The sequence below is a fragment of the Stegostoma tigrinum genome, chromosome 5, assembly GCF_030684315.1.
Source record: "Stegostoma tigrinum isolate sSteTig4 chromosome 5, sSteTig4.hap1, whole genome shotgun sequence".
NCBI lineage: Eukaryota > Metazoa > Chordata > Chondrichthyes > Orectolobiformes > Stegostomatidae > Stegostoma > Stegostoma tigrinum.
The window spans coordinates 78,729,323-78,746,219 of NC_081358.1; the positions used below are offsets into that span (position 1 = coordinate 78,729,323).

The 16,897-nt window shown below is 46.1% G+C and overlaps 1 protein-coding gene across 3 annotated transcripts in view; it reads right to left on the reverse strand.

Moving 5' to 3' along the window:
- The window catches only part of rock1 (Rho-associated, coiled-coil containing protein kinase 1), a 214,406-nt gene extending 209,663 nt beyond the window's left edge, over positions 1–4,743 (reverse strand). For all 3 annotated transcript variants that reach the window (XM_048529564.2, XM_048529565.2, XM_059646086.1), the window contains exon 1: positions 3,870–4,743. In XM_048529564.2, the coding sequence (XP_048385521.1) occupies positions 3,870–3,962 (93 nt within the window). In that variant the 5' untranslated portion in view covers positions 3,963–4,743. The remainder of the gene's footprint in view (positions 1–3,869) is intronic.
- Positions 4,744–16,897: the final 12,154 nt, after the last annotated feature.

Consider the following 16,897-nt stretch of genomic DNA (forward strand, 5'->3'; position numbering starts at 1 on the left):
AGGGGGGAGGGGGGGAGGGGGGGAGGGGGAGGGGGGGAGGGGGAGGGGAGGGGGGAGGGGGGGAGGTGGGAGGGGGAGGGGGAAGGGGGAAGGGGGAAGGGGGGGAGGGGAGGGGGAGGGGGGGAGGGGGGGAGGGGGGAGGGGGAAGGGGGGGAGGGGGAGGGGGAGGGGGAAGGGGGAAGGGGGGGAGGGGGAAGGGGGGAGGGGGAAGGGGGAGGGGGAGGGGGAGGGGGAAGGGGGAGGGGGAAGGGGGAGGGGGGGAGGGGGGAGGGGGTGGAGGGGAAAGGGGGGGGAGGGGAAAGGGGGGGGAGGGGGAAAGGGGGGAGGGGGAAAGGGGGGAGGGGGAAAAGGGGGGCGGAGGGGAAAGGGGGGCGGAGGGGGAAAGGGGGGCGGAGGGGGAAAGGGGGGCGGAGGGGGAAAGGGGGGGGGGAAGGGGGGGAAGGGGGGGAAGGGGGGGAAGGGGGGGGGAAGGGGGGGGGAAGGGGGGGGGAAGGGGGGGGAAGGGGGGGGGGAAGGGGGGGGGAAGGGGGGGGGGAAGGGGGGGGGAAGGGGGGGGAAGGGGGGGGAAGGGGGGGAAGGGGGGGGAAGGGGGGGGGAAGGGGGGGGAAGGGGGGGAAGTGGGGGGAAGGGGGGGAAGAGGGGGGAAGGGGGGGGAAGGGGGAAAGGGGGAAAGGGGGAAGGGGGAAGGGGGGGAGGGGGGAGGGGGGGAGGGGGGGAGGGGGGAGGGGGGGTGGGGGGAGGGGGGGTGGGGGGGAGGGGGGAGGGGGAGGGGGGAGGGGGGGAGGGGGGAGGGGGGGGGAGGGGGAAAAGGGGGGGAAGGGGGGGAGGGGGAAAGGGGGGAAGGGGGGAAGGGGGGGAGGGGGAAAGGGGGGGAAGGGGGGGAGGGGGAAAGGGGGGGAAGGGGGGGAGGGGGAAAGGGGGGGGAGGGGGAAAGGGGGGGGGAAGGGGGGAGGGGGAAAGGGGGGGGAAGGGGGGAGGGGGAAAGGGGGGGGAAGGGGGGGGAGGGGGAAAGGGGGGAAGGGGGGGAGGGGGAAAGGGGGGGGAAGGGGGGGAGGGGGAAAGGGGGGGAAGGGGGGAGGGGGAAAGGGGGGGAAGGGGGAGGGGGAAAGGGGGGGGGAAGGGGGGGAGGGGGAAAGGGGGGGGAAGGGGGGAGGGGGAAAGGGGGGGAAGGGGGGGAAGGGGGGGAAGAGGGCGGGGAAGGGGGGGAAGGGGGGGGGGAAAGGGGGCGGGGAAGGGGGGGGAAGGGGGCGGGGAAGGGGGGGGAAGGGGGCGGGGAAGGGGGGGGAAGGGGGCGGGGAAGGGGGGGAAGGGGGGCGGGGAAGGGGGGGAAGGGGGCGGGGAAGGGGGGAAGGGGGCGGGGAAGGGGGGGAAGGGGGCGGGGAAGGGGGGGAAGGGGGCGGGGAAGGGGGCGGGGAAGGGGGGGGAAGGGGGCGGGGAAGGGGGGGAAGGGGGCGGGGAAGGGGGGGAAGGGGGCGGGGAAGGGGAAGGGGGGGGAAGGGGGCGGGGAAGGGGGGGAAGGGGCGGGGAAGGGGGGGGGGAGAAGGGGGAGTGGTTTGCGACTGGGAGGTTTTGTCCTTTGTTGGGAACTGAGTGGAGGTACTCCGCAATGCATTCTCCGAGCCTCCGCTTGGTCTCACCAATGTTGAGGAGGCCTTATTGGGTTACTGTATCAGCTGTTCCCGATGTGGCCTCCTTGACATCTGAGAGACCAAGTGGAGGCTCGGAAACTGCTTTGTAGAGCACCTACGCTCTGTTCGCAACAAAAGACAACACCTCCCAGTCGCAAACCACTACAACTCCCCCTCCCCGGACAATATGTCCGTCCTGGGTCTCTTCCGGTATCACAACGATGCCACCCAGAAATCGGAGGATCAGCGCCTCCTATTCCGCCTTGGAACCCTACAATCCAATGGTCTCAACGTGAATTTATTAGCTTCAAAATCTCCACACCCCGACCTCATCCCAAGACCATGCCCCCCCCCCACCTTCTCATCCCTGCCACATTGACCTGTCTGTCTTCCCTTTCACCTATCTGCTCCTCCCAACTGACTGACCAATCCCCACCACTGCCTACCTACGCTCACCTTTACGAGCTTCGTCCCCACCTCTTTGGCCTGTCTGTCTTGTCTCCCACCTATCCGCTCCACTATCTACCTGCTGTCACCACTCCATCTCTCTATTTATCTTAGCCTCCTTCCCTTGTCCCAGTTCTGAAGGGTCCCGAACCGAAACGTCAGCTTGCCTGCTGTGCACCTCCAGCAACTCACTAAGCTCAGCAGCATCTCCCAGCTCTGCAAAAATTTGAGTGAAAGGAATGAGCGAGCAAATGTCATGGAAACACCATTGCCTCAAAGTCACACACCATCCTCATTTGGACATTTGTGGAAATTCCCACACTGTCACAATGTCAAATTCCTAAAACTCCCTTCTAAACAAAACTTCAAGCAGAGGTTGTGTGGTATCATACAAATAGCTGTTCGTCACATATTGGAAAAATTGTATTTTATTTTCATTTAGAAATGCCAAATTATCCACACATTATGGAATATTTTGATTTCTCACGCCCTATCTTAGAATATTCAACACTATTCTAATTAGTAGGAGCTCCAGTTATCTCAGAAATTATTAATGACAATTTGTATTTATAACTTGAATTACCGAATATACTTGTGTAAAAATTAAATTATTTAGACTGTTCTTTAAGGTTGAATTTTTGGGGTCGACTATTACATGGACACTGTTTTAGGGGCTGATAAGCATGCCAGCCAAAATTCATACCATATCATTAGCAAAGGCCTCACTGCTCTCCAAATAAAACAAAACAAATTACAGTAATTACCAGATGAAGACAAGAAAAACAAAAATGAATTGGTATTTATTCTGCTCACTTTTTTTTTGCCTAGCTATTCTCTCTTTTTTTAAGAAAACTTATCTTGGAGCAATAACGACATCATCGGTACAGCTGAGGGCCAGAACGGTGTGGAGCCAGGCGGCCCGGAGGCCCCTGGGCCGAGCCGGGTGGCCGGCGGTCTGGCAATGTGGAGCGAAGTAGTATAGCCAAACAAAAAATGAATACGAATTATATTAATTATAGTGCCTGTTTGATAAGGAACTTCAAAAATGTGTAGCCTAATGTTGCTATGACATATACATCAAAACACATAATAGCATGAACAATTCATTTCCTCATTGTAACATTTATGTACAGGATAACACCTTGACTCACAAATGTTGGCCGGTTATCTGTGAAGAATTAGGGTCGACTTTTATACATGATATATGGAAAATACCAGAATTTTGGGTCAGAAATAGGGGATTGACTTTTACTCGGGTACATACGGTATATCTGTAAAGTTTGGGGTGACATGAGCCGTTCACAGATGTCAAAGGAACAAATTCTGCTTGGCCTGCTGTGTTCATCCGGCTCTACACATTGTTATCTTAGATTCTCCAGCATCTGCAACTCCTATTACCTCTCATGCAAGTTGGAAGCAGTGTAGGATACTTGTACTCAACCTATATATCAATCATAATAATTCAAATTACTATAGTTCAACTCTCACTGATTTAGCCATTCAATTTTTCTTAGTTGTCATACAGAAAACAAACAATATTGTGTGTTGTAAAAGCACCCATTCAGAAAATAGTCTAAATATTTTTGACACAAGTTCATATCAAGATAATCCATTAATTCAACAGAATTAAACAGAGATATAAATCACTGTTCTCACAAATCATGTCTTTGAAAGTCAGATGATGAACATATCTTAAAATCCATTGCGCATCTTGCCTTGAAACTTGTAGGTCACATTTAAGTTCTGGTCACAATAATGAGAGCATCAAGAGAAACACATCAAAACTTCACTTACCAGCAAACATTCACTGTTCACTTCGCACTTGGGATCCTTTAACATAAATTCGATTTTTTCAAATCGAGCTTCCAAACTGTCCCCAGAAGACATGGTGTCTACGGTGTACTGTAAATATATTTTCAAGTTCAAAAGAAATCAAAATCTGAAGAAAATAGCACTTCCGATATGACTATCAGCCTCTTCACGAAGCAACCATCAGGTAGGCGCATGTGAAAATCGCAGAAAACGGCTTCACAGTATAATTTCACCAAATAGTTTATTTTCCCCACTTGAAACCGTATAAACTGTTACGGAGCTTCGAACTATCAGTCGCATTTTAAAAAAAAATAAACAGAAGAAACACTTTCCAAGTTTCAAGTTCCTCTTCAAAGTTTAGCAGGACAGTGGCTCGTTTAGAAAGAGAACGTACTGAAAACGTACTTATATCCAGATTCGTCAAGCCGGCTATTTGACTAAGTAGAAAGGTGTAATTTTGTTTCAGAATAAAGTTAAAGAAAACAGTGTCAAGCGTTGGTTACAGGCCTAAAAGCAGCACTTCTGGTCCGTTGACAGCTTAAGCTGAGGAACATGAACTTCTGCAAATATTTCTTCAGAGCGAATAACACGGCGCGCGGTTAACATCCTGTGCGCCCAAGCTTCACATTAAACTCAGTTCACGGATTGGCAGCACTTTTGCAATCTCAACGAGGCTTTTCTTTTTAAAAGAAAAATAACGTTGTTTGCAATTCCTCGGCTTCTTTCTTCACGGCGGTGAGAACACAAAATGATTTTTTTCTTCTTCCTGAAAATGCACTCGCCAATTTGCACTTTCTTTTCCTGATCAACATGTCCGCCTTCCTGTTCAAACGCTCCGAGGAAGCCGAGCCGAAGATACTGCGCACGCGCTGGTTAGGCCTTCAGCGGTTGCGCACCCGACAAGCCTGATGGTAGCTGGAGTATTCTTGGAGGAAATGAGAAACCAAAGACAGAAAATTGTGGCCTGTCAGCTAAAGAGAAAGGAACCTTTGCCTTTTAGAAGTTCAGGGGTAGCGAACTGCTAGCACAGGCACGTAGCTTTCCATGAGGTTTTCTTTTTTTTTGTTTGAACGGTGGGGAGAGACTTCTGGGGGTCGAAGTTCAGAACTGAAGCAGCTTGAAAGCTTTGTACCGATGTTTATGCCGGGGAAAGGGTGGAGGCACAGACAAGGAAAATTCGGGAATTCGCCCATGCAAAAAAGGACATAGCGCCAGAAGAGATTGCAAAAGGTAGGGATTGGCAGGGCAAGGCAAGGTAATCAAGATATTTGCAAGGGTTGTGAAGTCAGTCAGTTGGAGAACAGGGCAACAGTGTAACTGAAGATGGAAATGATGAGTAAAAGAGAGTACAGATAGAATGCATGTAGTAGAATTTTGATTGTTGAAATCTATAGACATTGTCAAGACCAGACTTGGCGGAGGAACTGAACAAATAATTTGTGCCAGTCTTCACAGTGGAACACACAAGTAACATCCCAAAAATTTGTGAGTTGGGAGTAGGGTAGAACTCAGTCTGGTGGACATCACCAAGGAGAAGGTGCTAGAAAAACTGTAAGGTCTGAAGGTGAATAGATAACCAGGACCAGATGGACTACACCCCAGAGTTCTGAAGGCGATAACTGAAGGGATAGTGGAGGCTTTAGTGGCATTCTTTCTGGAATCACTTCAATCAGGGGGGTCACAAAGGACTGCAAAATCATGAATGTAACCCCCCATTTAAGAATGGAGTAAGGCAAAAGACGAGAAATTACATGCCAATTAGCCTGACCTCAGTCGTTTGTAAGATTTTGGAGCCTATTGTTAAGGATTGGATTTCTGAACACTTGGAAGTGCACAGTAAAATAGGACAAAGTCAGCATAGCTTCATCAAGGAAAGGTCATGCCTGATAAATGTGTTAGAATTCTTTAAGGAAGTAAAGACCACGTTAGACCAAGGGGACCCAATGGTTGTTATCTATTTGGCCTTTCAGAAGGCCTTTGAGAAGGTGCTACGCAGGAGGCTCCTGAGTAAGATAAGAGCCCATAATGTTAGAGGCAAAGTACTAGCATGGATAGTAGATAGCTTTCGGCCAGACAACCAGAGTGTGGGAATAAAAGGGTCCTTCTCACAATGGCAGCCAGTCAGTAGTGGTGTTCGACAAGGGTCAGTGCTGGGACCACAGCTTTTCACTTTATACAATAATGATTTAGATGAAGTAACTATGGGGCATTCTGACTAAGTTTTCAGATGATACAAATGTTGGTGGAGGAACAGGTAGTGTTGAGGAGGCAGCGAGGCTGCAGTAGGATTTAGATAGGTTAGAAGAATGGGCAAAGAAGTGGCAGATGGAATACAACATGGGTAAGTGTGAGCTCATGCACTTGGTAGGAAGAATAGAGATATAGACTATTTTCTGAAGTGCAAAGGGACTTGGGAGTTCTAGTCCAGATTCTCTTTAGGTAAACTTGCCGGTTGAGTCAGTAATTAGGAAGGTAAATGCAATATTGGCATTTATTTCAAGAGGACTAGAATATAAAAACAGAGGTGTACTTCTGAGGTTTTATCAGGCTCTGGCCAGACCATGTTTGGAGTATTGTGAGCAATTTTGGGCCCCATGCCTCAGAAAGGATGTACTGGCTCTGGAGCAGGCCTGAAGGAGGTTCATGAGAATTGTAGCAGGAATGAAAGTGTTAATTTATGAGGAATGTTTGACAACTCTGGGTCTATGCTCGATGGAGTTGAGAAGGATGGGGGAGGGGTTTGGGTATTGAATTAAACTTACAGAATACTGAATGGCCTGGACAGAGTGGACATTGGAAAGATGTTTCCATTAGCAGGAGAGACTAGGACCCGAGGGTACAGCCTTAGAGGATAGGAAAGACCCTTTAGAATGGAGATAAGGAGGAACTTCTTCAGCCAGACAGTGGTGAATCTATGGAATTCATTGCTACAGAGGGCTATGGATGCCAGATCATTGAGTATATTTAAGACAAAAATAGATAGGTTCTTGATTGTCAAGGGGATCTAAGGTCACAGGGAGAAAGCGGGATTGAATGGCCTAATTTCTGCTCCTATATCTTATGGCGTTATGGTCTAAATATGGAATTGACAATAGTGTAATTAGGTTAGTGCCACACAACAGATTTATGAGAGAACTCTTAGGTCATGGAATAAAAGGAAAATTAGCAATACTGATATGAAATGTCTGCGTGATAGGAGACAGAGAGTAGCACTCAATGGGTTTTTATCTCCAGCTCGAGGAGGATTTGTCTTGGAGATTCCCAGAGGCTAACATTGGGACTCTTGCTATTCCAGATAGATATTAATGATCTAGATCAGAACGTGCAGGAAGCAGTTTTGAAGTTTTCAGATGAAATAAAACTTGGAAGAATTTTAGATGTATTCTAATAAATTTGTTCAGGGATGTTGTCATGCAACGCTGGAGTAGTTAGACATGAACCCATGTCTCTAGTTCAGAAAGGGGTAAACTACTAAAGTACTACTCGTGCCCTTGGAAAGAATTGTAAACTGGGAGTTCTGCGCTATTCTCATCATAAAAGGGCAGACATATTGGGAGAGATAAACGACAGATGGAGTTCAATGCAGAGAAGTGTGGGGCAATGCATTTTGAAGGAAGAACACTGAAAGACGATATAAAATGGGTATAATTTTAAAAGGGGTGAAGGAGACTTGTGTGCATGTGTAACAAATCATTGAAGATGGCAAGACAAGCCGAGAGAGCAGTTAATAAAGTATATAGTATCCTAAGCTTTATTAGTAGGGCTATAAAAGTACAAGAAGGTGTTGTTGAACTTTTACAAAACACTTGTTAGGCCTCACCTGGAATGTTGTCTACAGTTCTGGGTCCCACATTATTGAAAAGATGTGAATGCATTGGACAGAGTGCAAAAGTAATTTACAGGAATAGTTCTAAGGATGAAAAATTTGAGGGTAGATTGGAGAAGTTGGGACTGATCTCCTTTAGAGACAAGAAAGTTACAGGAGGTTTTCAAAATTGTAAGTGGGCTTGATAGAGAAGATAGGGAGAAACTATTCCCAGCTCATAAAAGGTTCAAGAACCAGATGGCACAGATTTGAAATGATTTGTAAAAGCAGTTAGGAGAATCTTTCATACACTGAGTAGTTAGGCCATGGAATGCATAACCTCGAGCTGTGATGGAGGCAGGTTCCATTGAAGCATTCAAAAGGGTATTGAATTATTTTTCTATTCTATTATTTTCAGTAGAATTCAGACAAATGACAGGCAATCTCATAGAGGCTTATAAAATTCTAATAGGACTGGACAGAGTAGACGAAGGGAGGATGTTCCTGATGTTGGGTGTGTCCAGAACCAGGGGTCACAGTTTGAGGATTCGGGATAAGATGATTTAAGACAGATGAGGAGACATTTCTTCACCCAAAGAGTGGTGAGCCTGTGGAATTCACTACCACAGGAAGCAGTTGATGCCAAAACATTGAATGTATTCAAGAGGCAACGAGCTATCGGACTTAGGGTGAATGGGATCACAGGTTATAGGGAGAAAGCAGGATTAGGCTATTGAGTTGGACAATCAGCATGGGTTCATGTCTGTCTACTCCAGAGTTACATAACAACATCTCTGAAAAAAATTTATTAGAACATATCTAAAATTCTTCCAACTTGTGTGTCATCTGAAAACTTCAAAACTGTTTCCTGCACACTCTGATCTAGATCATTAATATATGTGATTGTGAAGAATGGCACAGCAGGCTCGAAGGGCTGAACAGTGACCTCCTGCTCCTATCTTCTATTTCTGTGTTTCACAGGCTGTGGCCGTCATTGGCTAGGCTAGCATTTATCACCCATCCCTAACTGACCAGAGGGCATTTACGAGTTAACCTCATTATTGTGGGTCTGTCATCCCTTGTAGGCCAGACAATGTAAGGACAGATTTCCTTCCCTAAAGGACATTAGATCATTTAGATATAAATAACATGCAAGGGTAAGGTGAAAAAAATTGCAATGAATTGGCAGTATGTAATGATGATCATTTGAAGAACCAATGCAGATACAACAGGTTGAATAAATTCTTCTGGCCAAAACCCTGTTGTGATGTTGGGACTTAGAAACACAAAATAGGACCAGGACTAGACTATTCATCCCTCTGAGCCTGCTGTGACATTCATTATGATCATGGCTAATCGTCCAATTCCTCTTTCTTACTATTCCTTTAGCCCAAGTGCTACATCCAACTCCTTGAAACCATATATTATTTTGACCTGGACTGCTTTCTGTGGTGGTAGATTTCAGAGGCTCACCGCTTTCTGAGTGAAGAAATTTCTCGCTACCTCAATCCTAAATAATTTATCTTGTATCCTTAGATAGTGATCCCTGGTTCTGGACTCCCCTTGCGATTGGGAATATCCTTCCTTCATTTAGCTTGTCTAGACCTGTTAAATTTTATAGCTTTCTAAGAGATGCCCTTTATTCTTTGAACTTCAGCAAATATCCTAACCGATTCAACCTCCACTTATATATCATTTCTGTCATTCCAGAAATCAGTCTGATAAACCTTTACTGCACTTCCTATAGGAAGAACATCCTTCTTCAGTTAAGGAGACCAAAAGTGCACACAATACTCCAGGTGTGGACTCACCAAAGCCCCATACAATTGCAGGAAGACATCCCTATTCCTGTACTGACAACCTCTCACTTTGAAGGTCAACATACTACTTGCCTTCTTTACTACCTGCTGCACCTACATGCATGCTTTCAGTGACTGGTGTACAAGAATACACAAGTCAAATGTAAAATCCCCTGACAAAGGTGGTGCTGTTGTGGTCTGGCATACTGATCTTTATCTTATGGAGGCTCAATGCCAACTCTTGGACACTTCTTCCTACATCCCCCTGGACTATGGCTCCACATCCGAATATCACGTCATCATTGCCAGAACTGTCACCATCCTCATTACCTCCAGAGATCCCCTCACGCCTCTAACCTTATCGTCTCCCAACCCTGGATAGTCTGCTTCTGCCTCCTTCTCACAGTCCAAAAACCAGACCGCCCTGGGAGGCCCATCAGATCATCCTGTTCCTGCTCCACTGAGCCCATTTCCTTCTACCGTAACCTCATCCTCTCTTCACTTGTCCAGACCCAGCCCACCCACATCAGCTATTCCTCTGATGCCCTCTGCCATATTGACAATTTCCAACTGCCTGGCCTTAACTGCCTCCTGTTCACCATGGATGTCCAATTCCTTTATGCCTCCATTCCCCAACAGGATGGTTTGAGAGCTCTCAGTGTCTTCCTCGACCAGAAACCTGAACAACCCCCATCCACAGCACTCTCTTGCGCTTGGCTGAACTTGTTTTCGAACCAAACAATTTCTCCGTTATTTCATCTTATGTCTGCCAAGTCAAAGGAGTGGCTATGGGCACCCGCATGAGGTATGTGGAATAATCTTTATTCCAGTCCCACACTGGTCCCCTCCCAAATTCTATTCTTGGTACATGGACAACTGTTTCCGTGCAGCTTCGTGCTCCCGCCTGGACCTTGAAAAATTTGTTCATCTTGCCTCTAATTTCACCCCTCTATAATTTGTACATCGTTCATTTCCAACACTTCCTTTCCTTGACCTCTCTGTCTCCATTTTAGGATTAAATTTCTACTGCCATCCACAACAAAGCCACTGACTCCCTTGGCTACCTTCACTACAGCTCTTCCCACACCACATCCTTCAAGGATTCCATCCCGTTCTCCCAGTTCTTGGCATATGCCTTTGGCATATCTGTTCAGATGATGCCACCATCCAAAACAGCACTGCTGACATGGCTTCCTTCTTCCATAACCATGGTTTCCTGCCCACTATGATTGACAGGGCCCTCGACTGCATCCAATCTATCACCCATGCTTCTGCCTCTGCCCCTTCCCATCATTCACAACAGTGTGCTTGGGTCCCCCTGTTCTCACTTTCCGTCCCACCAGCCTTCACGTTCAAAGGATCATTCTCTGCCATTTCAGACAACTCCAACAGACAATCTGCTGACTCTGCCATCTGCATTTTGCAGGGATCATTCACTCAGAGACATACCAGTCTATTCCTTGACCACCAACACTACGCCCCTTCCCATGGCACCTTCCCATGTAAACGCAGAAGGTGCAGCTTCTGCCCCTTCACCTCCCTGCTAACCGTCCAACATTTCACCTGTATCTCCTTCAATCCTATGTATTATATTCACTGCACCCAATGTGGCCTACTCTACATTGGAGAAACTAAACGCAAACTGGGTGACAGCTTTGCAGAGCACCTTCCGTCAATGCATAAGCATGACCACAACCTTCCCATTGCCAATCATTTTAACACAATGTCTTGCTTGCATGCCCACATGTCTGTCCTCAGCATTCTGCTCAAGCGACTCAGCGTGTACAGGAGGAGCAATTTCTCATCTTCAAACACACCCCGCCCCCGCCACAACCACCCCCAGAGGATCCCCCTCGTTCTCACATACCACCCCACCAACCTCCGGATACAACGCATCATAATCCGACACTTCCGCCATCTACAATCCGACCCCAAGCTATTTTTCCATCCCCACCCTTGTCTGCCTTCCGGAGAGACCACTCTCTCCGCGACTCCCTTGTCCGCTCCACACTCCCCTCCAACCCCACCACACCCAGCACCTTCCCCTGCAACCGCAGGAAGTGCTACACTTGCCCCCACACCTCCTCCCTCACCCCTATCCCAGGCCCCAAGATGACCTTCCATATCAAGCAGATGTTCACCTGCACATCTGCCAATGTGGTATATTGTATCCATTGTACCCGGTGTGGCTTCCTCTACATTGGGGAAACCAAGCGGAGGCTTGGGGACCACTTTGCAGAACACCTCCGCTCGGTTCGCAACAAACAACTGCGCCTCCCAGTCGCGAACCATTTTAACTCCCCCTCCCATTCCTAAGACAACATGTCCATCATGGGCCTCCTGCAGTGCCACAATGATGCCACCCGAAGTTTGCAAGAACAGCAACTCATATTCCGCTTGGGAACCCTGCAGCCCAATGGTATTAATGTGGACTTCACAAGCTTCAAAATCTCCCCTTCCCCCAATGCATCCCAAAACCAGCCCAGCCTGTCTCCGCTTCCCTAACCTATTCTTCCTCTCACCCATCCCTTCCTCCCACCTCAAGCCGCACCTCCATTTCCTACCTACCACCTCATCCCGCCTCCTTGACCTGTCCGTCTTCCCTGGACTGACCTATCCCCTCCCTACCTCCTCACCTATACTCTCCGCTCTACCTATCTTCTTTTCTTTCCATCTTCGGTCCGCCTCCCCCTCTCTCCCTATTTATTCCATTTCCCTGTCCCCATCCCCTTCACTGATGAAGGGTCTAGGCCCGGAACGTCAGCTTTTGTGCTCCTGAGATGCTGCTTGGTCTGCTGTGTTCATCCAGCTCCACACCTTGTTATCATCTTCAAACTAGTCAGTTTACAACCTTCTGGTCTCAATTTTGAGTTCAATACCTTCAAGTTATGAACCCATTGCATCCCGTTCTTTTAGCTTTGCTTGTTACATCTTAGATGCCGCTTGGCCTGCTGTGTTCATCCAGCTCCACAGTTTGTTATCTTGGATTCTCCAGCATCTGCAGTTTCTATTATTGCTGGCAGGCAGACTTACATATTTTGCCTTCCTCACATTCTGATCACATAATCTGAACTATCAATGTCTTCTTCTCCAGCACTCCTAAATGGGTCAGCTATGTTTACCATTGAAATATTAACCCATAGACATAAAAAATGGGAGAAATAAAAAGGGGTGAAACCACATCCCCAAAATCTATTCACTTTAGTTTATCTTGTCATCAATGCCCAGTTCCAATTCATGGAATTTCCCCAAAGCTACTTACAATACCTGGCTGAACTTTACATTTAATTATTTTTTAAGAAAAACAATTTGCAATTTTATTGTCTTAAAAGTAAAACTTAAATGTAGATTTTCAGAGGTAACAAATTGACACCAAATTGTGACAGAAATATGTTAGGAGAAGTGATAAAATGGATGGTGAAATCTTTTATAGACGCTTTTGAGAAAGATTGCAAGAGCAAATAGAAATACTCTCTCTAAACCACAATGTGTGGGAGTGAGAAATAAGTGAATATGGTTGATGACATAATGCAAAAGGCAGCACCTTACAAATGTTATTGGAGGAAATTGCAGAGGGAGAAAGAAAGGAGGCATTGTTACATTTGGAACAAATATATCAAACAAATGTTGACCAACGATTTGTAAATCTTTTGAATTCCTTCTCCCAGAAGTTTGTCAATACTCCATCATTTTATGTATTTAAGGTTGGAATCAACAGATTTTTGGCTTCTCAGGGAATCAAGGGAGCATGGGAAAATGGAATCGAGACCAAAGATCAGTCAAGATCTCATTGAATAACAGAGAGGCTCAGTGGGCTGTATGGTCTACTCCTGATCATTTTTTAAATGTTTCTGTATTCACACTGAGGTATTGCTTCCTGCTTTCTTGGAAAAAAATATTAATTATTTTCACACATTGGCTTTTTCCCATAGGTCCTGACCTTCCTACCAGTGCAAAGTTTATTTTGTTGAGTCTACTAAAGCCCCTATTATTTAAAGATCCTTAATAAATTTCCCCTTAATCTTCTGCAAGGAAATGAATCCTGTCTTCTCCTGTCTCTGTGGATAACCAAAATTGGAACAAATATTTACATTCAGTATGTGCAGGGGAAGGAAAGTCATTGGATATTTATGAGGATGTGGATGATAAGGAATGGGAGTTCTTACAGGATAGAATTCAGGCAGAAAACCTATTGGTTACTTGTACACTGAAGGATACAATTTGATAGGCCAGCAAATTGTTTTTCCTAATTTGTCATCAAAATGATGTGGTCTCAACTAAGCATTGCCGGTATTTGTTGCCCACCCCCATTATCCTTAAAGTGAGTGGCATGTTGGCCATTTCAGGGGAGCAATTAAGCATCAACCATATTGTTGTAGGCCTGAAGTCAAGTGCACAGTCAGACCAGATAAGGATGGCAGTTTCCCACTGTAAAGAACATCTTGAATCAGATGGGTTTTTGCAATGATCATGATAGTTTCATGCTTACCATGACTGCAAGTATCTTTCATTTCTCGATATATTAATTAAATGCACACACACAATTTTTTTGTGTACGTCCATGAGTGGTGGATGTTGGGAATACATAAAATCTGTTCTTTTCCGTGAAGGTTCTAAACATTCCCGAAAGTCAGTATCCTTCATTTGTTAGATTAGCAACCACTGTTTTGTGTCTTAGTGAATTATTCAGCTCAGAGGCAGAACATCCATCAGGAACCTTGATCCATCTGCAGCAGCAGAATTGTACTCCAGCTTAACCTACATCCTCATGACCCAGCACATCCCCCAACCAACCACAGCCATCAAGCCAGAATCCAGTTCTGAGGAAGGGTCACCAGACCTAAAATGTTAATTCTGACTTTTCTTCGCAGTTACTGCCAGACTTGCTGAGCGTTTCCAGCAACTTCTGTTTTTGTTCCTGATTTATAGCATTCGCAGCTCTTTCAGTTTTTATTAAGCCAGGACTACACCCTGGTTCAATAAGGATTGTGGAAGGACATGCCAGGAGCAGCACCAGGCTTATCTACAAATGAGTTTTCAATGCTAATTAACCTAAAAACAGGACTACCTGGGTTTCAAGCAGCATAAGCAGCAAATGATGAACAAAGCTCAGTAATCAACCAATCACATCTAAGCTTTGCAATCCTGCCATATCCAGTTATGAATGATGGTGGACATTTAGGCAACTCACTGGAAGAGGAAGCTGCATAAACATCCTCACCCTCAATGATGGGGGAATCCAGCTAATCAGTACAAAAAATAAAGGGGAAGCATTTACAATAATTTTCAGACAGAAGTATTAATTGGATGATCCATCTTGGTGACTTCCAGAAGTCCCCAGCATCAGAGATGCCAGTATTCTTCTGATTTTATTCACACTACGTGATATCAAGAAATGGCTGGGGGCACTGGATACTGCAAAGGTTGCGGACCCTAATAACATAGCAGGAATAGTATTGAAGACTTGTGCTGCAGAACTTATCACACCACTAGCCAGACTTCTCAAAAGCAGGGCATCTATTTGACAATGGGAAAAATTATCCAGTTATAGAACGTTGAACATTACAGCTCAGTACAGGCCTTTCGGCCCTCGATGTTGCGCCAACCTGTGAAACCGTTCTGAAGCCCATCTAACCTACACTATTCCATTATTATCCATATGTTTATCCAATGACCATTTAAATGCCCTGAAAGTTGGCGAGTCCACTACTGTTGCAGACAGGGCATCCCACGCCCTTACTACTCTCTGAGTAAAGAATCTACCTCTGACATCTGTCCTATATCTATCACCGTGCAATTTAAAGCTGTGTCCCCTCGTGCTAGCCATCTCCCTCCGAGGAAAAGGGTTCTCACTGTCCACCCTATCTAATCCTCTGATCATCTTGTATGTCTCTATTAGGTCACCTCTTAACCTTCTTCTCTCTAACGAAAACAGCCTCAAGTTTCTCAGCCTTTCCTCAAACCTTCCCTCCATACCAGGCAACATCCTGGTAAATCTCCTCTGCATCCTTTCCAATGCTTCCACATCCTTCCCATAATGCGGCAACCAGAACTGTATGCAATACTCCAGGTGCTGCCACACCAGAGTTTTGTACAGTTGCAACATGACCTCATGGCTCCAAAACTCAATCCCTCTACCAATAAAACCTAACACACTGTACGCCTTCTTGTACAACCCTAACAACCTTTATGTCTTGTACACAAGAAGCAGAACAAATTCAATCCAGCCAATTACTCCCCCTCAGTCTGCTGTCAAACATCTGTGACATTATGGGAGTGGTCAAAAACAGTGTGATCAAGCAGCAATTGCTTAGCAATAACCTGTGCACTGAAGAAGCTCAGTTAGGGTCATGTTAGTTCGCTCAGCTCTTAACCTCACTACAGCACACAAACGCCAGGGAATGACCATCTCCAAGAAAGGAAAATTCAGCTATTATCCTGACTAATTCAATAGTCCTACTATCGCTGTATTCCCAAATATCAACAGCCTGGGAGTTACAATTGATTAAAAACTGGATTAGTCATATAAATACCGTGACAACAAGAAGAGGCCAGAGGCAAGGGATTCTGCAGTGATTAACTGACTCCCCAAGTCTCGTCTACCATCAACAAGGCATAAGTCGGAAGTGTAATTAAATATTCTTGGCATGCTTCCATGAGTGCAGCTCTAACATGCTGAAGAAGCTATCCAGGACAAAATTTGGCACAACATCCAGAATTGGATGATCTATCTCTCACCTTCATTCCCTCCACCACAAAAGCTCAGTAGCAAGATGCACTGCAAAAATTTACCGTGGCTCCTTAGGAAGCACTTTTCAAACCCATGAGCACTGCCATCTCGAGGGACAAGGTAGTGGATATATAAGAAAATCACCATCTACAATTTCCCTTCCAAACAACTCAACATTCTGATTTGAACATACACAGTCGTTACATGAGTGTAGCTGGACAAAATTCTGTAACTCACTGACTAAAGGCATTTTGATTCTACCTAAAGCAAATGGACTGTTGTCGTTCAGGAAAGGAGAACAAGGAATGGACAAAACATGCTGTCCCAGTCAGTGATGTCCACTTCTCATGAAAAAAGAAGCCATTTGGCCCGTCATGCTTGAGCTGACTCCTGAAAAAGTTATTAATTATCTTCACATGTTGGCTTTTTCCCACAGGTCCTGACCTTGCTGGCAGTGAAAAGTTTATTTCTGTTGACATTACTAAATGCCCCTATAATTTAATGATCCTTAATAAACTTCCCCTTAATGTTTTGTAAGAAAAAGAATCCCACCTTTTCTTGTGTCTCGATAACCAAAATCATCACTCACTGGTACCATTCTAATAAATCACTGCAGTATGTTCTCCAAGGCTCAACATCCTTTCTAAAATGTGATGCTCTGTATACTGTAGCCAAG